The 23,824-nt window shown below is 37.4% G+C and overlaps 1 protein-coding gene across 1 annotated transcript in view; it reads right to left on the minus strand.

Moving 5' to 3' along the window:
• CLUB (TRAPP II complex TRAPPC10/CLUB) overlaps positions 1-14,731 on the minus strand; it is a 37,221-nt gene extending 22,490 nt beyond the window's left edge. Inside the window, exons 1-9 of the mRNA XM_086584675.1 lie at positions 14,574-14,731; positions 13,504-13,733; positions 10,780-10,961; positions 10,319-10,502; positions 9,978-10,068; positions 2,471-2,634; positions 1,886-1,975; positions 1,610-1,771; positions 773-834 (exon numbers count right to left, since the gene is read on the minus strand). Of these exons, the coding sequence (XP_086440801.1) occupies positions 773-834; positions 1,610-1,771; positions 1,886-1,975; positions 2,471-2,634; positions 9,978-10,068; positions 10,319-10,502; positions 10,780-10,961; positions 13,504-13,733; positions 14,574-14,637 (1,229 nt within the window). The 5' untranslated portion in view covers positions 14,638-14,731. The remainder of the gene's footprint in view (positions 1-772; positions 835-1,609; positions 1,772-1,885; positions 1,976-2,470; positions 2,635-9,977; positions 10,069-10,318; positions 10,503-10,779; positions 10,962-13,503; positions 13,734-14,573) is intronic.
• Positions 14,732-23,824: the final 9,093 nt, after the last annotated feature.

The following is a 23,824-nucleotide window of genomic DNA, read 5'->3' on the forward strand; positions in this document are numbered from 1 at the left end:
ATGGAACATTAAAATTGCTGCACACCCGCACCATACCGTATCTCCATGTGGGGCGCAAAATACTATGGTTGAATAGAATTAGGCATTAAAGCTTGCAAAAGCACAAATATGAAAAGTAACAACTCCCAGCCCCCTCCTTCCTTTTTCTCTACCTTCTTTTGATCAGTAAAATTCAGTTTGTAGTATTAATATAACATTAAAAGATATTACAGTTTGGAGTTACGACTAAAAATTTAAGGGACTTTTTTTCACTTAACCCCCCATAAGTGTACATTGTCACACATTTTGAAAATTGTTTGAGTTTGCACCCCATTCAGTAGCATAATACCAGAATTGCACTTGTTCTTTATCAACCATGAATCTTTTTTTTTTGGACAAGTTCATCAACCATGGTGATTTTAACCTGTCCTTTTCAAATCCTTCAACTTGGAATGTGACCACGTGTTCCATTCAAACAAGTTATGCCTCAAGATCATGGATTTCGCATGATTCTCATAGTGAAGAATAGGAGCAATTTTGGTATTGTCAAGCTGAGTGGGGTGCAAATTCAAATGATATTCAAAATGGGGAGTAAACGCAAATCCTTGCATAGTTATGGGGGGTTAAGTAAAAAAAAAACCCAAACTTAAGTGATGCATTTGGTTATATCGAAATCAGACCCTATATCAAGAAATCAAGCTCATGCACTGGACAAAGAACAGCATAGAAAGAGAAAGGAACCAATTTGTGTGAAACTATTACATAGCAGTTATGGCTGAGATTGAAAGATTACCTGCTTACAGGACTTCTTTCTATCTCTGTTCCGTATCCAATTAAATACGCAAGCCTCATAAGCTGGCCACATCCATAAATATTTTTCATTAAACAACCTCACTGTTGGCAAAATTATTATATTAAAGAGAGCAACAACACATGTAGGAATTTGTGGGAATGCATATGGAATCTCCAAAGATCATGAGAACTGATATCAGAAACATGTAACAAACGTTTCTTTTCTAACTGGGGCAATAATTTTTTATTTATTAATGAAAGATAATATATTGATATAATCATTGAAATCACATAAACCATGGAAAGCCAGTAACTATTCTCCAAGGTCCATAAACCCAAAACCTTAAATACAGCCATATTACCCTACCATATGTTCAAATCTACTAAATCACAACACCACCAAACTAAGAATATCAAGAAACTAATGTACAAGAAAACTGAAAATACAAAAACAAAAGTACAAAAAGGACACCAATCACGGATGGTGCTCTGTCGTCCACATTTTTCAGTTCCCTCTCCCTCCCCCCCAACACACCACACACACACATGAGACAACTATGCTTCTGCTAATATTTACTCTGGTATATCCACAACCCATGAATGTTAACACCCTTGAGCCTTCAAAAAATGTCTTCCACCCCTCTCTTCATATTCTGGAAGGTCCAAAAATTACTAATGCATAATGATCAAAGTATCAAAAACTCAAAAATGATGACTTGAAAAAAATACTTATATTCCTAGATCTATGTCTCATTTATCAAACATCTCATATTATGCAAGACAATAGCAATTCCTATTTGTGTTCTTGTAATTGATATTACAAAATTAATTAGAATACCTTAACTCGGCTTAGTGAGTGAAGATCACCCTGTAGTCGATGGAACTCGTTTTCAACATCAGGTGTCTCAAGCCCATCTTTATAATGAGAAACAGTTACATTGATCAAAGCCAGGCAAGCAGTTATCACCCAAACTTCTCGCATACAAAATGGTAGTGAATTCTGCAAGGACTCCAATAAAACCGTATTGAGTTTAGCCAAGAAGTTTCCTATTATTCTAACCAAGTGTATACGAGTATTAAAATTATAAACCAAATAAAAAAGAACGTAACATACTTCATGCAACGCCAAAGCCTTTGAGAAGGTGATTATAAATGAATAACCTCTCAAAGCAACTTCAGCAGGACGATTTAGCTTCAATAACAACTGTGAATTCAAAAACAGAATATTGTAAGAAGCAATTTAACATGGACAATCCAAATTTTACAAGAGCAATCCATGGCGGATATGCCAAACGGACATATTTAATGTCCTCAAATTTTGGTATTTTAACATATCGGGGAGCGCTACAGGAAACCATGTCAACGTCAGTTGGGCAAAAAGACTAAGAACAAAATTTATGAACATAGTCAAGACTCCATGATATGCCACTTTCATAGTAACTTATCCGTAATGCCCAAGAGATAGTTGTAAGGTTTTCTGCCCAAAAGATGGTTGTGTAACTAAAGAATAGTAATAGTTTATTTTCTTGCAACTTAGTTCTGTCCCTAACTTATATAGTAACTATAGTCAAAACTGGAAAACCGTGAGATGATCATGTTGACAAGTGAAATATGTTTTGTTCCAAAAACTTTAAAACACTTTCAACATCAGCTTGCTTTTGTTTATTGAATCAACATTCCTAACTATCAGTTTACACACCTTAGATTGGCAGGAAAACAAATACTGTCTAAATTCAAACTCTCTAAATGAATCATCTTGCACAATATGTGATAATGGTTTGTATGCAGGCTTTAGCAGTGCTGCCTGATCATCACCGTGGTCTAAACCTCCAAACTCCTTTCTTTTCAAGCCAGTAGCAATTACTGCAGTTAAGAAAATCAGTTAATATGCCATCTCAAGTTTAATTAGCAGGAATTGTAGCAGCAATGCATGTAAAGTAAGCATCTAATTTTTTGAATATGCTTATAAAAGTTTATTTACTAAAAGCAGCAATTCCAAATTAATATTTTCCACTGAAATCCAAAAAAAACAAATTTTTTTTAAAAATTGAATTCCTAATAAACCAAATAAACAAAAAGTAGGCCAGTAGAATAAGTAGACTGATGTGCGTAGTAATATAGCAAAACTAAACCAGAAAGATAAGTAGATGAATGTAGACTAATGTACATAGTTCTTTTTTTAAAACTATTGAACTTAAAACATCTTTGAGGAAAATGTAAAATTTATATCATCTACCTGCTCGTGTTTTCTGCCATAGGGCCCAAATTTAGTCATATGGAGCTCCTATATCACTACAGAACGGCTCCACAATACTACAGCCAAAAAGAGAGTCCCATCTAAACATAAATCTACCAAAAGGAGTACCCCTCCACTCCTCCCAAATCCATGCCCACTGAGCCACCAAACCTTAAATCGAAATAACTATCTGCTCCACACTTAAGGCTCTGTCCCCGAAGTGCCTTCTATTGCTCTCCAGCCACAAACCCCAGATAATCGCAAAGGGTAATGCAATCCTCAAACCACTTACAAACAAGTCAACCACAGCAACACTAATAACATTAATGAAAACAAATGCAACCTATGTAACGGATACACACCACACTTTTGAAACAGTCCATGTCAAACACGCCACACAGACATATTTTTATGGAAATTTGCGGGCTTAGATTCATACAGGTGTCAGATACTGATACACGCACAAGTGACATTAAGACATTTTTATGGAAATTTGTCGTCTTATGTGAGAGTATTGTTTTTATTATTTTGGGTGTTTTTAGTAATGGGTGTGAGTAGCATTGTGTGGTTGTTAAGTGGTGTACCTGTGGGTGTAAATATACTGGTTAAGACATAATAAATAGTGGGTTAGAGCAAGAACAGTTTATTTCGGACTGATCTCTCTTTCTCTTTCTTATACTTTTTCCACTCCAAAACTTCACTTGGTATCAGAGCAACTCTAGCTCTTGTTCAAATCTAACTCCTTCCATTATTTTCTTTTCTTTTTTTTTTTTGGTCTTGTTTGACAAAAGTTTGTGGTAAAGAAAACCTAAAAAGAGTTGATCTTTGGTGTGTGAACCCTAGATGTAAATCTAGGGTGTTGTGGTGATTGTGAAGGTGTGCAGTTGTTTGTGTGTGTGAGCTGATGTTTATATGTATGTTGGGTGGGCTGTCTTGTTGAGTTGTGGTATTTTACTCTCCTATTTTATGTTGATAGTCAAAGGCAAGTATGTCTTGTTTGAAGTATGCCTTGTGGGGCCTATGGATGGAACGGAATAGAAGAACTTTTGAGGGAGTTGTGGCTTCTTTGGAGGAAGTAATCATATCAATTAAAGGGCTGTTATTTTTCTGGGCCAAAGCTCATGAGGAAACTAGTAACATTCCTTTTGAGCACTTTGTGTGTAGATGGGAAGATATTTTGATTTGAGAACGGTGTTTTCTGTTTTTGTGTACATTTGATGTTGTTCTTTCTTTTAGTTGGTTTTCAATGTAAGGATACCTCATCCTACTATTTCTATGTTTTTATATTTTTATATCAATGAAATATCTATTTACCGATCAAAAAAAAAAAAAAAGTTGCACTCCTGTGGTGCTCCTAAGCATGTTGTGTGGCGAGGAACTTTTCTTTGTGACTAGTGTTCTTTGGGTCCTCTTCGTGCACAGTTGGTGTTTGAGAAAAGTCCCTAGCAAGTGTTGTGATTTTTCTGCACTCCTAGTGCTTGAGAAAACTCTAGTGTTTGGTGCTTGGTAGCAAGTTCAGAAATTTGTTTCACTTAATGGCTAATCCATTGAAGACTGGTAAGGCAGCTTCATCTATGACAGATAGCGGTAATGGTGAGAAAGCTAATTTATGCCATGTGAATGATGACATGGCCAAGCAAATAACCTCCATGAAACTTAATGGCCAAAACTATCTACCATGGGCACATGCTGTAAAGGTGTATTTGCGAGCCAAGAGAATGATGACATGGCCCACCTAAAACAGATAGTAACTATGAGGATTGGTTGAGTGATTACTCCATAGTGATGACTTGGTTGTGGCATAGTATGGAACCACAAGTAGCGTCTAATGTTCAGTTTCTTGATAGCTCAAAGAAGATTTGGCTGTCTTTCTAGGATTTTTATTCTCAAGAGAAAAACATCTCTCGCATTTATGAGATATTCGAAAAGATGTTTGCCACAAAACAAGTTGGTAGACCTTTAGCTGAGTATTATAGTACTCTTAAAGGTTTATAGGAGGAACTTATTTTATATCAACCTTTCAGTGGGGATGTTGAGGTACAAAAGGCTCAGAGGGAGGAGTTCCACGTGGCATTATTGCTATATGGTCTTGATCCAAAGTATAAAGTGTTTAAAGATCAGATATTGGCTGGAGAAAAATTGCCTACATCATTCAATGCATTTTCTCGATTACCTCGTGCATCTGTTGAGCATTTAACTCCATCAGCCCCTTCTGAGGCTTCTGCCTTGATTTCTAGTGCAGAAAACCGTGGTGGCAACCGTAGTGGTAGTCGTGGTGGCGGCCATAGTGGTAGTCGTGAACTCGTGATGGCGGTCGTAGTGGGGGTCGTGGGGTCGTGGTGGCCATGGGGCTATTTTTTTTCCTAGTGGTCGGGGTTCCGCTCCTCGTGAGGATCGGAAATGTAATTTGTGGGAAGATTGGACATACAGAGGACTATTGTTGGGACAAGTATGGAAAACATGCATATGTCAATCAAGTTTCATGTGTTACTCCTGCTTTTGCCACTGCTGAACTACTTCTGAAATCAGCGCATCTCCCGATGTCTCTACTCAAATTGACCAAATCATCCAAACGCTTGGTTCTATGCGTGCATCTTCTTCTATACCTACAGCTACTGTGGCTAGTTCAGGTAATTCAGCGTGCATTGTCCAGCACCCATCTACCTTTTTGGTTATTGACTCAGGAGCTAGTGCCCATATCTCTGGCATACCTTCTCTCTTTCATCATTTTCATTCCGCTAAGTCTAGTATTACCTTAGCTGATGGTTCCTTGCAGACAGTGCTTGGCCAAGGTGATGTTAATCCTACCACATCCATGTCTCTATCGTCCGCTCTATATGTTCCACAATTTCCTTTTAATTTGTTATCTATTAGTCAACTTACAAAGGCATTACAGTGCTCAGTGAGTTTCTCTCCTACTTCTTGTATATTTCAGGACCTCCAGACGAAGAAAGTGATTGGTTCGGGGCACGAGAGAGATGGCCTATATTTTTTGAATGTTGACACTCATCGTTTCTTCAAGGCCGGTCTTAAGTTCTACAAAGATCCCCACTTCGGTGGCATTATCGATTGGGTCATCCATCTATTGCTAAGTTACATCATGTTATTCCTAGTTTGAGTCCCGTAAGTGTTTTGAATGTGAAGCTTGCCGCCAGGCAAGCATCATCGTCAATGTAGTTTTCCCCGCCGTTTAGAAAAGCCGCCGTTAGGGGGTATTTGATGTAGTCCATACGCATATCCGGGGTCCCGCAAGAGTTAAAAGTTTGAGTAATTTCTTGTATTTTGTGGTTTTTGTTGATGATTGCTCTCGAATGACTTGGTTATATTTAATGAAAGATTGTTCTGAGTTGCCTAAAGTTGTCACTACTTTCTATAATGAAATTTACACAATTTGATAAGCGTATTAAAATATTTCGTTCTGATAATGCTACTGAGTACACTCAGACTTGTATGCAAACTTTTTGTGCTTGCCATGGTATAATCCATCAAACAACTTGTCCAGGAACTTCTCAACAGAATGGTGTTGCTGAGCGCAAATTACACCACTTGTTAGATGTGACTCGTACCCTTATGGTTAACATGCATGTACCTAAGCTGTTTTGGGCAGGTTGTTCTTCCAGCTTGTCATTTAATTAACTGCATGTCATCATCTGTTTTAAACAATCAAGTTCCTTTTTCGATTCTTTACCCTGGTGTGTCTTCCTTTAGTCTCCCTCCTCGGGTGTTTGGTTGTGTGTCTTTTGTCCATTTTCTTGGTCCTGGTCGAGATAAGTTGTCCCCCCGTGCTATTCAATATGTATTTGTTGGATATTCTCGTACACATAAGGGATATAGGTGTTAGGTGTTATAGTCCAGAGACTCGTCGATATTATATGAGTACGGACGTTACTTTTTTCGATACTTCATTCTTCACTCCTGGAAAACAACTCGATCTAGATTTAGTTGCTTCTTGTGAGGGGAGTCTGCCTTACATCCATCTCCTACCATCCCTATTCCACTTCCTTTTATATCGCCATCTACTATTGAAAAACCTTTGCAGGTATATAGGCGCTCGAAGGATAGCTTCAGTGATGCCTTGTGCACCAGCTCCAACACAATCACCTTCTCCAACTGAAGTTGCTCAACCTGCTCCCTCTAGTCCAACATCTGCTCGCTCTAGTGATCTCCTACCATCCCAACTCCACTTCCTTTTAAACCTCTACCTATTATTGAAAAACCTTTGCAGGTATATCGGTGCTTGAAGGGCAGATCAGTGATACCTTGTGCACCTACTCCTACACAATCACCTTCTTCACCTGAGGTTGCTACACTTGCTCCACCTCCTTCTGCTAGTCCTAGTTTGCCAATTGCAATTCGTAAAGGTAAACATTTATGTCCAGAACACCCTATTTACAATTTTGTTTCATTCCATAGAATTTCCCCTCCTTTGCGATCTTTTGTTTTGTCCTTGTTTACTGTTTCCATTCCTCGTTCATACCAGCAAGCCTTATTATCTCCGGGTTGGAAACTAGCCATGGAAGAAGAAATGTGTGCTCTTTATGCAAATCAGACATGGGATCTCAGATTTCTTCCTTCCGGAAAGAAAACAGTTGGTTGTAGATGGGTGTTCACCATTAAGTATCACCCAAATGGTTCCGTGGAGCGCCTCAAGGCGCGGTTGGTGGCAAAAGGTTTTACTCAAACCTATGGTGTTGATTACATGGAGACATTTTCACCTATTGCTCGACTTAACTCTGTCAGAATACTTACTTATTGCAGTAGCAGTTAGTCGTGATTGGCTTTTGTATCAGTTGGACATTAAAAATGCCTTTCTACATCATGGAGATTTGCATGAGGAGGTTTATATGGATCAACCACCGGGGGTTGTTATATCTAGTAATGAACATAAAGTATGCCATTTTAAGAAAGCCCTCTAAGGGCTCAAGCAGTCCCCACGAGCTTGGTTTGATAAGTTCAGTTTTGTTGTTATTCAGTATGGATTTCAACGCTCTAGCTCTGACCATTCAGTTTTTACTCGACGCTTTTCTGCTGAGATTATTGTTCTTATTGTGTATGTGGATGATATTATTTTATTTGGGTGGAAATGATGTTATTGGTATTGCAGACCTTAAAGTTTACTTGGAAAGCAATTTCATACCACGAATCTAGGCGCTCTTCGTTACTTTCTCAGTATTGAAGTTGCACGATCGAAAGAAGGTATATGTTTATGTCAACGGAAGTATGTGATGGATCTACTTTCCGAGACGGGCACACTTGGCTCACGACCAGTTGATACTCCTATGGATTCTGATGTGAAACTTGATGCAGAACATGGTGATCCTTTTTCTTGATATTAGTCGTTATAGAAGACTTGTTGGGAAGTTGATTTATCTTACCGTAACGCGTCCAGATATTACCTTTGATGTTAGTGTTGTCAGCTGGTTTATGCATGCCCCTCGCTACCCACACTGGGATGCTATTTTTCGCATTCTTCGATACTTAAAAGGTGCACCTGGCAAGGACCTCCTTTATCGACCCTCACCATCCCTTGAGATCCGTGGGTATTCTAATGCTGATTGGGCAGGTAGTTCTACAGATAGGCAGTCTATCTCTGGCTATTGTACTTTTGTTGGGGAGAACCTCGTGACATGGCAAAGTAAGAAACAAAGTGTTGTTGCTCGTTCTAGTGCTGAGGCGGAATATATGGCCCATACCGCATGCGAGATGAAATGTGTGCACTCACTTTTGGAAGAGATGGGTGTTAGCTCTTCTAACCCTATGCAAATGTTTTGTGACAATCAAGCCACCATCTTTATTGCTAATAACCCTGTCTTTCATGAGCGTACATAGCATATTAAGGTCGATTGCCACTTCATTCGGGATCTTGTGATGAGCAAAGAGGTTGTCACTCCGCATGTCAAATCGTGTGACGAGTTGGGTGATATTCTTACCAAGCCATTGTTGAGAGCTCTCTTTTCTCGAATATGTGCCAAGCTGGGCATGTTTGATCTCTATGCTCCAGCTTGAGGGGGAGTGTGAGAGTATTGTTTTTATTATTTTGGGTGTTTTTAGTAATGGATGTGAGTAGCATTGTGTGGTTGTTAAGTGGTGTACCTGTGGGTGTAAATATACTGGTTAAGACATAATAAATAGTGGGTTAGAGCAAGAACAGTTCATTCCGAACTGATCTCTCTTTCTCTTTCTCCTTATACTTTTTCCACTCCAAAACTTCATTAATTCGTACATGTGTCAGATACTGATACACACACAAGAGCCAATGTCACTTAGCGACAACAGTAACAATGATGGCAACAATCATAATGATAATAACCAAAGCCTCAAACCACTAACAAGATTCTTCAATACCAAAGAGTCAAACTCTAAATGTGTCACAAACATATCTACAGTCCTACACTAATTATCATAACGAAGTTCAAACACGGATTTTTATTGCTCATTGAGATCAGCCAGAGACATTTGGATTTGGACTATTGGCAAAATGGGAGATTTTCCTCTCGAAAGGGAAAGGTAGTCTTCATTGAAGTGGCTCTTGGGCGATCTAGAGGTGATGGATGGGACTACGTATGTGGCAGCAGCATGCCATGTTTCCTGTTTTAAAAAGGTGAAAAATGAAGGACTAAGTAAAAGGATAGAGAGGAGAGGGAGAGGGAGAGGAGAGAAAAGAGAGTGCAAAAGGTTAGACCCTGGGTTGCACTCACTTAAACTTATTCACTTGTGTACTAGTTACACCCAGAACTTACTTCACCACCGAGGTAAGCATACCAACATTCATAAGTACACCCACACAACAATAAATAAATAAATAATGCTAATAAACCCCTAGGTGCTTGGGCTGTAAGAAAATACTGCTTGATTGAAAAAGAAATTCGAAGATAACACGGGATCCAGTCAGTGCAAACTCCTAACCAAAATATAGCAACATAACCACAAGAAGATTTGATTCACAGGAGACATAACCATCAGTACGTACCTGTTTCCAAAAAGCAAAGTTCTAGCTCATCATATTCGCGTAACGAGTCTTCAAAAAGATAAGCCATCTCAAACATGAAAGCTAAGCTTTCCTGCAAACAAAGAGATGAACAATATCAAAGCGAGGAATCTAAGACACGGAAAAGCAAAACAAGGAAGCTTCTTGACCGCATAATGGGAACTAGGACATGTTTTTCTTCTTGGAACTAGTTTGAGAGATAAACCCACTTTACTGCCAGATCGCAGTATACCATTCTCACCATCAGAAGAGAAGCAACTACATGGATGGCCAGCTAAACCAGTCTTATCTGGATTGTTTCCAGAGATGTAAGAGATAAGTACCTTTAAAATGAAGAAATTACAGAAGTTCCACACTGGCATGAATCTCTGCTCACTGAGCTTGCGAATCTCGTCCTCATAGAACTGAAGACGCCTATCCAACGTATTCCTGATGGATTCCACAATCTTAGAGTCCAAATCTTCCCAAAAATTTGCCTCTGATCCATGTATATCTAGTTTGCAGCACCTGATTAGTGTTCAGAACACCAGCAGAAATCAAAACCAAACGAAAGTTTAAAAAACAGCAAAAAGAAAGGAAAAAAAGATGTAACTGACAAAACAAAGAGTATGACTTTTTAATGGAATGCACTAAGTTTACAAGAATAGTTAATATTCTTTATATAGAAAAAGGGAGGAAGAGGAGGGGTCATGTAAGATATTGAATCACATCAAAACTGATTCGAAGAAGTGAATGGGAAAGAGAAAATTAGTCCAGAAGGAAGTGGATATGTGCTCATGTGTACCTTTCTCTCTTTTTAGAGTTGAAGTCAACTTCAAGTTTGGCATATACTTTTTTAGCCAACTTGGTAGCCTGGTCATTGTTGGGGTGAGCTTTCGACACAAATACAATAAAGTATTCTCTTTCATCATTTTGAACAATCAACTTTAAACGCGGTTTCAGAATGGTCTTGAACTCATCGAGGTCCTGTACAAGAAGAAATCAAATAAGTTTTATCATATATAGCAGAGGAAGAAGCACAGTAAGGAAAATCATTCCCACTCATAAGTCATAACACAAATCTATCAAATACCACTGCAAACATACTCCAAAGTAAATATGATAAAATTTTGGAAATCTCTAGCAAAACTATACCCTTAGACTTGAACTTTTCATACTTGAGTGGAAGTATGGTGTGCAATGAGTCCAATTTCCTATACCACTAATATAGCACTCATTCGATGTTCCCAATTAGGTGGTCTGCATCATGTGTAGTTGATGTGGGAAAGGAAGGGACTATTTTTAGCAATTATTAATTTAGAATTTTTACTTATTGAGTTTAATTAAAATTAGAAGGACAAAAGTGTCGTTTGTTTAGAAATACTATTATCAAATAATCAAAACTATCAAATATCTTAAAAATACTATTCTCCTTTAATCTTCTTTGTTCTTAATATCTTTATTCGTCTAATTCTTCAATCTCCTTCTCTTCTACTTTCAAATATCTCTGAAATTCTGAATCCTTTCTTCTATATCCTACCCATTGCTCCGCATTTGTAGTTATCATTGCAGACTATCATTATTTCCCTTCAACAGGACTAAAGGACCACCACAAACATATAATCCTATAATACACTCACGTCTGGGGTTATGTATGGGGCTTGTCAAAAAACAATCATCGACACTGTCACAGGGGTCCAAAACTGTTTATATCTAGTTTGTAATTTTAAGAATCCATACTTAAGTCCCAGAGCAATAAGCTAATCCACTGCTACTTCATACAAAACTTGACTTTCCTTAATGAAGGACCATGAAAAATAGAAAATAGTCGAGCGCACGGCGTCCTTCATTCTATTGAAAAAGGTTTTGAATAATTTTAACTGTCAAAATTTCCAAAAATTTCAAGTAAAATTTTGACCATAGAAAACAGAAACACATGCATTCTATCTCGTTTTCTTTAAATATGAATGAAAACTGAAGATGTCTGGAATTTATGTAATGAAAGGCTTAGGCCCTCAATCAAGGCTATCCATGGAATTGCTCCTGAATAAGTGTGTTGAGGATGGTATGGTAACAGGAAGCATAGTACAAAATGCATCGCACTACCTCTCGATATTTGAAGAATCAGCACGATACTTTACAGTGTCAATATAGTCAGCAAGCCGATATTTTTGGCTTTGTACTGTTGGTATTTAACTATTTCAGTATGTACCAAATTTCACGAATTGGCATTGATACTTTGAACTATGACAGGAGGTAGGCAAATGTGTAGGAGCTGTGTCATTGCACTATATTATTGTTCTTCGTTCTAATAAAGTTTAATCTTTTCCAAAAGAGAATAAAAGAAGAATGTGATAAATAAAAATATGATATATATATTACACCCTTATAAATCATGAAAGATGCATATATGATCATGATAAATAGCTAGTAAGTTACATGCCTACTACCAAAAAGGTTTACGATCGCGCCTAATTAGTTCTAGACTCCTGTTGCTCTCAACTCACACGAGAATAATAATGCCTTGAAACAAATGCCTGTACTGCCTCACATAACCCCAAACAACCATGAATTCACCGCACCTCATTTTAGAAACTTAGATGAATATAAGCAATTAGCTCTCTCATATCTATTAATCAGTGCATTCAGCAGGACCTGCAAAGTGAGGAATGGCACAAGTTTTAACAGATAACTCGAAAAAAAATTTACCTTAGAAAACAAGATCCGCCTGCTCCCTGCTAGAAGAATTTTAGCAATAAGGAATAAATATCAAACACCAACTTTCCAACTCTCCTTTACGATGGATGAGTACTTTTGGTACAAAGATATCTCCCATCCCTTAGCAAGGCTTCCTTCCTCATTTCTGGGGCATTCAAACCACCACCCCACCGAACCTTATGAACCTTCCAAATTTTAAATCTTGTCATCTCTTTTCATAGCCTGAAAATGTACTGTCTGCGTCGCTGACGCTGTCGTTCAATTTATGGGCAGACAGCCAGAACCTAAGCAAATATAGGCTTCTTGAAAGTATGATCACAGGTTCACAGGCGCTCAAGCTTCACAAAACTTGCATAGATTACAAGATACATACTGTATTGCCAGTAAGCATCACAGACTCCATACTCCATAAAAACTTGAACATAACTAGGGAGCAACTCTTTATCACGGAAACTTACTAGAGACTGTGCTACACACAATCCACTGCAACTAATTATACATGTATAAACGTATTTTTTGTATAAATGTGGATGACTGGCCTACCATATAATGCAGCATACAATAAACTAAAAGCAAGAGATGCAGAAACTCAATACTTGCAACCCAAGAAAGCAGTTCAGTAATGAAATTATGACTAGAGAATGTTCCGAAATAAAAGTGCATTAAGAGTAGCCATTTTGGTATATAAGCAATTTTTTAACAAAATCATCAAGTACTGAATATGGGCGCACTATGTGAGCACTAGAGTAATAACCCATATAATGAAGTTGCACACGTAACACAGTGAGTAGTGCAAAAAATATAGAAATACCTCACAAGTAACGAGAACCACCGTAGCATATGGCTCCCGAAACCAAAACAAGGACTGCTCTTGTGGGAAACGGCTACGAAGTCTGATATCTGTAGTTAATATGAATTCGGCAGGCAGTTTCTCCACATAAACAGGATTGCGAGTCTTGTTGTTCAAACAAGCCCTCTTAAACGGCAAGCGTGCTTCAAACCCTTTTTTAACAACGTGCCACAAGTCACTTACATCTTCAACTGTAAAGATTGGTAAAAACAATTGTTTATGAATATTCAAACAAATTCTTTGAGAAAAAATTGCATATGGTATTTTCGTTAATGACATAATCATAAAAAGTGTTCCCCAGCATTTTGGTAACTAATAAGAAAGTTATCTAATACATCAACCAGTTCACCAATTATTTCACCAAGAAGCATATCCATCATGAAAAAGAAACCAGTGGTCTTCCAGGACTTAAGGATGGCAAGTTTCCATTCCAGTGGTTTAGCTGCACACTTCTTTGTTTCCATATATGTGGCGTTATACACCATAGAAAAGTGAGGGTAACATATACCGCCATTCAAAAAGGGTAGTAACAAACACCAAAGATCAAATAATAGTAAAAGGAATGAGTCAATGAGAGATACTAAGGCATCTACTCCTCTGTCATTTCCAGCGTCCAGATTCACCATAGGAAAGATGAAATTGCCATAATGAAAGACAAGGATTAACTAGAACTTGAGCAGGAAAACAGTCGTTCCCATGCAACATGATGCAGTTAGCTTAAAAGCAGGTAAATATTTTGCTCCATTGTAATTCCAAACCTTGTATAATGCACATGTTAAAACAGACACGTTAATGGTTCAGATGTTAATACTTGTGTCAGTGTATTTGATGTTTTAAGCTCTAGCCAAAAGATGCATTTATAAATGATTGATCCTAGTGTAACTATACAGCTCAATTTTACTACTAGTCCCATTTCAAACAATTGAACTACTCGTTTTAAATCATGATTCAATATATCTATGAGTCATTAAAACAAACACACATAATTACATTTTTTTTTTAAAGAACGGGAATTGGATCTAAAATAGTACCTGAAATGACGAGATGGTCACAAGAGCTTTTAATTGACTGAAACTGAGCTAAGAAATTCGCCATTTTTATTTCTCTTGAAAAACCATGTGGGCAAAATATTTGGAGTGTGGGAAAAGAAGATCTGAATTGTTGAAATGGGACAAATTTTTGTGGGCCGAAATGATTTTTTTTCTCTGGCCCGGGCCCAAGATATAGGGTGTTTTATAGTCTTGAGTCTCATTTTTATGTATTTATTAATGTTATTATTCTTCTTTTGTTAGATTTAAATCGAGACACCACACTAACTTAATATGTATTGAATCATAGAGAATGAGATAGAGAGAATTCTTATTCATTTAGATAAATCTAAATGGGAGGAGGTTACCTTTATATACAATTAGATAACCTCCTTTCTAAGATAAAGGATTAACAGGATAAACAGTAAGATAGAGGATGATCAGGATAAACACCAAGATAGAAGATTATCAAAATAAATACTAAGATAGAGGATTATCAGGATAACCCATATCAATGGTGGGCATCCATATAAGCCCACGGATTTCATAACACTCTCCTTTAGATGTCCACCATTCTTGTGGAAATTATGGTGGATGCATCTTTTGTTGCATTATTCTGGATGCTCTATAACTATCCAATGGAAGTTGCCTCATTAAAACCTTACTAAGGAAAACCCAGTGGGAAAAAACCAAAACGAAGGAAAAAGAGTACAACATTACTCAAAATCATTGTGACTTGCTTAATACTGCCTCTGTAACGCTCGTATTTAAAATACGTATTTATTTATTGATTTATTAATTAATTAAATTGTTTATTTAAAAATCGGCTGGATTGGATTTGGAATATGTGGGCCTGGTTTCTGGGCCCAAGTCTGCGTTGGGCTTGGGTTTCAAACCCAAATATATATTCGTATTGTTCTGGAGAATAGGGTTCTAAGAATAATAAAATAATAAAAAAAAGGAGGCGGTTTTGTTTGGCTTGGAAATGGGACGCCCCTGACTATGATGATGAATCTCGGAGCTTGGGATTAAGGTGAGTAGTTTAGTTTCATTTTTCTTGTCTATACAACGAGACGACTTTACTGTAGTACCACGTTTACTATATGTTTTCGGTTCATTTTTATTTTCTGCTCATTTAATGTTCAACAACGATTCTTCTCGTTAATGTTAAAACTTGTTAGAATTATAGAACTGTTAAAACTCGTTAATGGTTGTTCATGGTGGCGCAAGCCCAATGAACGAGAAAATCGCCTCGCATTAATCGTTGAAACTTTTATTTTGGTATTATCGGTTGGTTGATGTCGGGGTTAAGAGGTTGACAAAGGGGTTGTTGTGGTATGGAGAATTGGTGCCGCTTGAAGCTCGTAGAAGTTTGAGGTCGCCAATGGCGGTGACCGAAACGCCAATGTTTGGGTTTTGATTGTGTATTGGAATGGGTATGGGTGAAGTGGATTGATTGAACTGTGGTTGGAGGAAGGGTGATTGGGTCGTGTAGTGTGATGGTGGCTGATTGGTGGAAGCTTTGGGCAGGGCAGTAATGGCGGCGCGACCCAGCTTGGAAAAAAAAAATGAGTGATGGAAGCAAATCTAGTTTTGGGTTGATTAGAGTGGTAGGGTTTTGTACCTAGATTAAAATCGATGGGTTTATGGTGGCCAGAGTTGGGTGTGATGGTGGCTGATCGGTGGAAGCTTTAGGTAGGGCAGTAATGGAGTCGAACTGGGTTTTGGGATGTAAAATGAATCACATTTTTGTTATGTCTAGAGGTTGGTTTTTCTTGGGGTTCCAAACCGAACTATTTCCTTTAGTTTGGAGGGCCGGTGGTGGCTGGTGGTGGAGAAGAGAGAGCTGCTAGTGTGGGAGCTGAAGAAGATGACATTGTTGGTTGGTTTCTCTTGGGCTTGGTGGGTTTCTTTGGGCCGGTCTATTTTGTTGGGTTGGGTCGAGTTCTATTAGTTTTCTTTGGGTCCGATTTTCAAGCCTTTTGGTTGGGCCTTTTTCAATTAGTTTGTTTTTTATGGGGTCAGTTCCAATTTTTGTATTCATGGGCCGGTTTTCTTTTATTTTGTGGGCTGGGTCATTTTGGTTTTAAGTGGATCGGTTCCCTTTAGATATTTCCAGTTGGGCTAAATCTATTGTTGGGCCGGTTTCGGATTTGGCTTTTATGTTGGATCCGGCTAACATTATTTGAATCTTTGGTTGAGTAATTGGCTTGGCTAGTTGGGTCTGAACCATGACCTTAACCGTTACTTTAGTCATGAGCCCATGAGCCATGCACCTTTTTGCCCTTAGCCATGAACCATGGCTATGACTCTGGAACCTGTCGAACATGGAAACGACAGTTTGACTTTGACAATGATGTGTTGACTTTGACCTTGACCTTTGACCGTTGACTTTGACCTTTGACTATTGCCTGTTGACTTTGGTTGTTGACCGTTGACTGTGGAACGTTGGTTTTTCTAGATTTTCACCTATTTAAGAATATGGACAAATATAGTAATAAAATATTATCGAAATTGTATAACTTTGTTTGTCATTATCTAATTAAGTTTTGACGTGAGCAGTGCAAAATAATATTGGCACGTAACTAGAGGGGAATTCTGATAATAAGAATTTGATATATATGTTTTTATGAGTATTAAATTATATACGGATTTAGATTCATGGACTTTGATTGTGGACTGTGGACTATTTAATTGTGCTACATTTTATGTTGTAAATTGTATGGACAAATCAAATGCTAAAATGTTGTGGAAGCTTGTATAAATTTGGTGGTCATTATCTAATTAAGATTTGACGTTGATATTGTGATATTATATAATATGTTGGGATATATATATTAAATGCAATAGTTTTGAAGAAATAAATGTATAAACGCTCCATTATTTTATATGTGAGATGCTACTATGAGGTAGTATAGTATTTGTGGATATTTCCCACGGGATGGTGGCGTAGTGCAATAATATATTGGCACGTGAAAGAATGAAAGTGGTTATGAGATATAATTAAGATATTTCTAAATATTATGGCTTAGTGCAATAAGGTATTTGACATGCACGTGATATAGTGGAATGTTTATAAGTCATAACTGTATGACACCTGAATAAATTACGTAACGAAAATCCTATAACCTGACTACCACAACTCATGTGATTTGCCCTGTGTGGGCGTATGTGATGTGATTGGCCCTTCTGGCGTTTCAGTGAATCTGAATGGCCTTCGGGTGTAAGTAATGTGATTGGCCCTTCTGGCGTTTCAGTGAATCTGAATGGCCCTTTCCGGGCGAGCCAAATAGTGGCTTGATTATTCCGTTCGCAAAATAGAATGAGACGCCGCGATATTTTATGCCTAAACAGTGGCGATTTGCATAATGGGCTTCCGTGTGAGGGGGTTACCCGTGTGCGCGCATCCCGCCGTGGTAGTTACGCACGGAGTGGTTCATTATGTAAGGGGAGGCATGTGGATGTACATGTTCGTGTTGGGAAGCAATTGTGGTAGCCAGGGAAACTAGGTAAGACATAGATACGACATGAATTTTAGGGACACACAAAGAAAGCCTTAATTAATATAATTATGGTAATATGTTGGTTAATGATATATCTTTAGATAGATGATTGTATATGTTTGGATGGGTTATAGTTTAGTTAGAACCTAAAGCCTCGTGGAGGAACTAAATGCATTTTATTATGCTTATGGTTTGTTGTGTGGTTAGTGGGAAGTTAAAGCTCTCGATTGGAGGAACTATCGCCTTTAATTATTGTACTTAAGGATGTTGTATTAGTCGTTGAAAGTTAAAGGCCTCGATGGAGGAACTAACTGCGACGGATCGATTGTATATATATATGTATAATTATATATTGTATTTTAGAGCTACTCACACCAAAGATTTTTATAATGTCAACCCGATTTGCATGTTTGCTTATCGGGTGTGTTCATTAAATGAACATAGTTGATAAGTATTGACAGTTTTAGTGTTGAAGAAGATTGGTTGTTTACTTGTGGTTTTGCGTTAAGCGTCGCATTTCAAGATAGGCTTTGTTTTCCTTTGAGGTGATGTAGATTTTTAGTTGAGATAAGGTTATTTGCATTTTCATTTGTAAATTTTTGTAATGAAGATGACTTTTGTTTAAGTTAAAATTTTTATTGGTTTTTAACTATCCGCATATTTAAACTGTTTATGGGTTTTTGGGAAGTGGAGAGTGCGTCACACCTCGGAGATCGAAGAGTCGGGAACAAATAATGTTTTTCCAATTTATGTCGAAATTCGGGGTGTGACAGCCTCATTAAAACCTTTACTAGGGAAACCCATTGGGATAAAACCTAGATAAGGGAAAAGAGTACAGTGCATATGTCATGGGACACATTCTTCAAGATGCTCTCCCTGTTCTATTACTCCCCCTGATAAAGACAAGTCTTTATATGGCTTGGTGATGAACTCTGCGCATGCCGATCCCATATACAAGTTTTTGAAATGTATGCTCCGATAGTGATTTAGTGAAGAGATTAGCGAGGTTGTCGCTGGAACGAACTTGCTCGACCTTAATTAATCTGCTTCTTCTTCTGAAGTTGATGAGTGTAAAAGAATTTTGGTGCAATGTGTTTTGTTCTGTCTTCTTTTATAAATCCTTTTTGAATCTGGGCTATACAAGCTACATTATTCTCATAAATAATGTTGGGAACACCTGTTATAGAAGGTAATTGACAAAAATTACGAATATGCCCAATTTATAACCTTAGGCATACACATTCACGACTAGCTTCATGAAGAACTAAAATTTCAGAGTGGTTAGAGGAAGTTGCCACTAAAGTTTGTTTAGTGGAATGCCAACAAATGGCAACATTACCACTAAGAAATACATAACCTGTTTGGGAGTGACCCTTCTGAGGGTTAGATGGATAACCAAAGACTGCAGAGCCAACTAGATCATAGTCATTAGTGGAACCATAAGAATAAAATAGTTTCATACCAATTATTCTATAAAAATATCTTAATATGTCTTTGACATCATTCCAGTGTCTAAGTGTATGTGCACAATTATATATTGATAAGAAACTAATAGAAAATACAATGTCTGATCTTGTGCACGTATTGTGCTAGATATATAAATGCTTCCATATCACTCAAGTAGAGTATTTTCAAGACCAAGAACTTCCTCATGATCTTCCTTTAGTCGAAATGGATCCTTATCCAAATCCAAGTTCCGCACAACCATGTGCTTTGTCTATTTCATTTCAAAAATCTATAGTCAACAGTTTTCTCCAATTCCTTAGGAGTCTCAATCAAGTTTATACCAACCAAATTTGCTACTACTATATTGAATCCAACATCGGATTTTACTATAGGTCCACACCACATTTTTCAAAGAGTTTAATTATGCTTGAATATAGCAAATTCCAGATTGGCCAATCTTTCCTTTGTCGACAAAACACATGGTGCATTTATTTTTCATCATTGTCCTTTGATGTTCCAATAGTTATACCATAGCTAAATATGTCATCCATGACAAGTGCTTTCATATCCCACAATTCACCTGAACATGCATGGAATATTGAGATCGATCTCTTCATTTTCAGGTACATGTGCCTCTCTATAGGCAACCATAAGCATTTTAGTGAATTTTGGATATTTGCACATTTTAATTATTTGTTTATGGAGCTCCAGCCATTACCTGGCTATTATTTGGACAAGTTGATTCCTCAGTTCTCTTCTCCTAGGAGCACTCTCTTTGGATCATATAGGTCTACCACGCTTTTAGCGTATAGTAGTTTCATTTGCCGCCATGTTTGAACCCCGTCCAAATGGAACATCAATTATGGCTGGCACATTCATGGTTACTTTTACCATATAATTAAATACTTAGGCATTTTCCCTGTAACCGCTTGCAAGTGTATCATTCTCCTTATCTCATATAGTCACATTCATTGTTTAGATCCTTAATGAGACAGAGGACGTGATCCAAGTTACTTCACGTCGTTCCTTAAAGCAACCATTGCTTTTCTCCCCCTAACGACGGGGATACTATCTCATTAAATTGACAATTATGTAATACAGACTGTCTAAGTGAGCTTCTTGCTCCAAACGTTAGATATGATACACAATGTCTTTCTCATTTATGGGTATAATCTACCGGACATATATCCATAATACTTTTCTCCATTTATATTTATACATGTTAACATAAAGCAAAATAAATTTGTAAATATTGATACTAGCACAAGTGTGTATTAAGAAAAATAAAAACTTGAGATTCATAATAAGGAAATTCAAAATATTAACGACAATCAAGGCTAGAGAAATTGATACTAGTGCATTGTGATAGAATAAGTTAACGTAATTAGAGAATCACAGAATAATAACTAATACTTTCTAATTCCAACTCAAAATAATATAGAAAACAATAGTTACCATTACCTAATGAGGAAAAATCAAACCTAAAAACAAAAATAACTAAGTTGTCTACTAATAATTAGACAAGTAATAGTAAAATTTAGATCTTCTGGATCTAGTTTGGTAATAGTTCAAACATAGCATCAAATGCTTCATTACTGAGAGGTCAGCCATCAGCATCCTCGAAGAAATCATTACAATTCAAGGGTGTAATGTCCAATGGTATTCCAGTATCAAATCCTTCCACCACATTTGTCTCCATCTCCATGGCATTAACAGAAGCTCTGTATTTTTCTATCAGATGTGCCGGTATACGACAAGTACGTGACCAATGCCCAGGTTCTCCACATATGTAGCAAGTGCTCTCTGAGTTTTGAGGATTTGAGTCTCTTTTATGCGGTGGAGCTGTCCACTTGTTCCAATTTCCCTTTTTGTTGGTCATTAGTATTCCAATGATCATTTTTTCTATTACCATTGCCATCTCTATAAGGATGATAACCTCAACCACCTCTCCTAGTATTTCTGCCTTTTCCACGCCCTCTCCCATGTCCTCTACCACGACTACCATTAGCTCGAAAGCTGGCATTTGCTTCTGGAATTGCCATTGACCCAATTGGTATGGAGTTGTGGTTCTTGATTAAAAGGTTACTATTTTGCTCTACAACAAGGAGACATGTTATAAGATCAAAATATTTGGAGAATCGTCTCTCTCGATATTGCTGCTGCAGGTTTGGGCTTGGGTTATAAATGTTGTCAATACCAAATTGTAGTTGCAATTTGTTAAATGGAAGTTTGCAACATTAACAATTGTAGATACATTCAATCAAACAACAATTTTGTATTCATTATAATGAATGCTCTATTGTAGATTCATTCAATCAATCAAGTATATGTTTTGCATTCTCTTGTAGATTAATTCATCCAATCAATCAAATATTTTGTATTCATTCTAATGTGTTTGTAAATGTTTATTCTTCATCTTCATGTTCCATTTAAGATTTTTATTGGGTTTTGATTGAGTATGGAAAGAATAATGAGTAAATGAGAAACTTGAGTATTCAATATAAGGTGAATGGCCAAAAGAGTTGGGCAATAGCAGGTTACCTTGATGAGTTGGGTGGTGCCCAACACAAAACATATTTTTTTATTAGAAAATGGCAAATTTGTAATATATATTTCTTTTTTTTTGGGTTGCCCAATACAATTTCACGAGTGCCCGATTAAACCACCAATATAATATGTAGCTTTCACAAAGGGCTAACCTCTATGAAAGATTTTATCGCCTCATCAGTTGCACCATTGTCAATAGATTTTGAAGTTACCAAACATTCCATTTTTATTTTATTTAAAAAAAAAACTTTTCTCTCATCATTAGTAAGTAAATAAATTATTAGCTATGTTTGCCCCGTGCTTAGTTGCTCCACTTCATTAGCCTATCCATTGTTCTAACCATCAGCACCAACCACATTATCCACGAGCACAATTGGTGCATTATTTGTGTTTATACGACAAAAATACTTTATTACACTTTTAGATTGAGGTAGTGGGTCAGAATGACATGTTTGTACCTTTCAATACCAATAGCCTGCATGATGATGTTGCATTGGATTGGATATTGTGAAAATCAAATTTGATATTTTATCTATTTGTTGTCTACTCTTTAATCTAGCTATAATGTCAAAGACAAGGCATTTGTGTTTCAATTTACTTTACCCAACTTATACAGTTTGGAGAATTAGTTAGGTTAGCTACCTTTGAATCTAATATGCATGGCAAAATTCTTACACACCCACCAGTTCCTCTTATCTTTCGTTCTACTAAGTTAAACCGGGGTAATGGTCGAGACTCCAGACCAAACTATAAGTTAACGAGTACATGTATATTCTGCATATTCAAATCTTGAGGTAAAGAGAAGTATAACACACACTTGATTGGTGACCTTGCCTTCTACACACTTTTGATGATTCTCACGGAAACTGATTCGCACATGTCTGTCACAGCAAAATGACTAAGCAATGATTACTTGATAAAGTCGCCACTGTGGATAGGGTCCAAATAATTTGCACAAACTGCATGGCATCAGTGTTGTTCTCAAGCTCCTTGCAAGACTAGGCAACAAATTGACATCGGTCATTGAAATATTTTTCACATTGAACATATTGTTGTTAGAATGTGTGGACCGAAAAAATGAATTGTCCTACATTGGAACAAGAAAGAGTTCATCATGGGTTGATATAGGGGGATTCTCACAAACTAGTACTAAGACATTTTCAAATAAAACTCAACACCAATGGCCAAGTTTTAGCCCAAGCCCAATGGATAGTTGAGTAGGTGACAATATCGGTACTACTTATCCTATGGGCACGGAGGGTCAAGCCTGGTGGGTGTACCTAGGTCCTAACAACAGGTATCGAAGCCGATGGTTTGACAGGGACGTCGAATACAAATCATGCAAAAAACAAGAGACGAAATCATTCAAGATAGAGTGCCAACAAGAGCCACAACTCAAGTAGAGTTGCTTAACGAGCATCACGTTACACCAAAGATTAGTGCCCTTTGGATGTTGTGGAGATTCGAGAGGGTGTAACTCGAGGTGAATCTAACAACATGGAATGATGCTCGAGGTGGAGAAGTCTCTGGGGTTGAGGAAAACCCCTCCTTTAGATGCCCGAACACACCAGAGCTTTGGCATTGGATCGTGCTCGACAATGAACGAATGGAATAGTCCTACATGGACCGAAAAGAGGAATAGTCCTATATGGAATAAGAAAGGAGTTCATCATGAGTTGTTATAGTGAGATTCTCATAAACTAATACTGAGGCCTTTTCAAATAAAACCCCATACTCATGCAGCAAATAGTGGCTCAA

This window comes from Coptis chinensis, chromosome 9, assembly GCF_015680905.1.
Source record: "Coptis chinensis isolate HL-2020 chromosome 9, ASM1568090v1, whole genome shotgun sequence".
In the NCBI taxonomy this organism is placed as follows: domain Eukaryota; kingdom Viridiplantae; phylum Streptophyta; class Magnoliopsida; order Ranunculales; family Ranunculaceae; genus Coptis; species Coptis chinensis.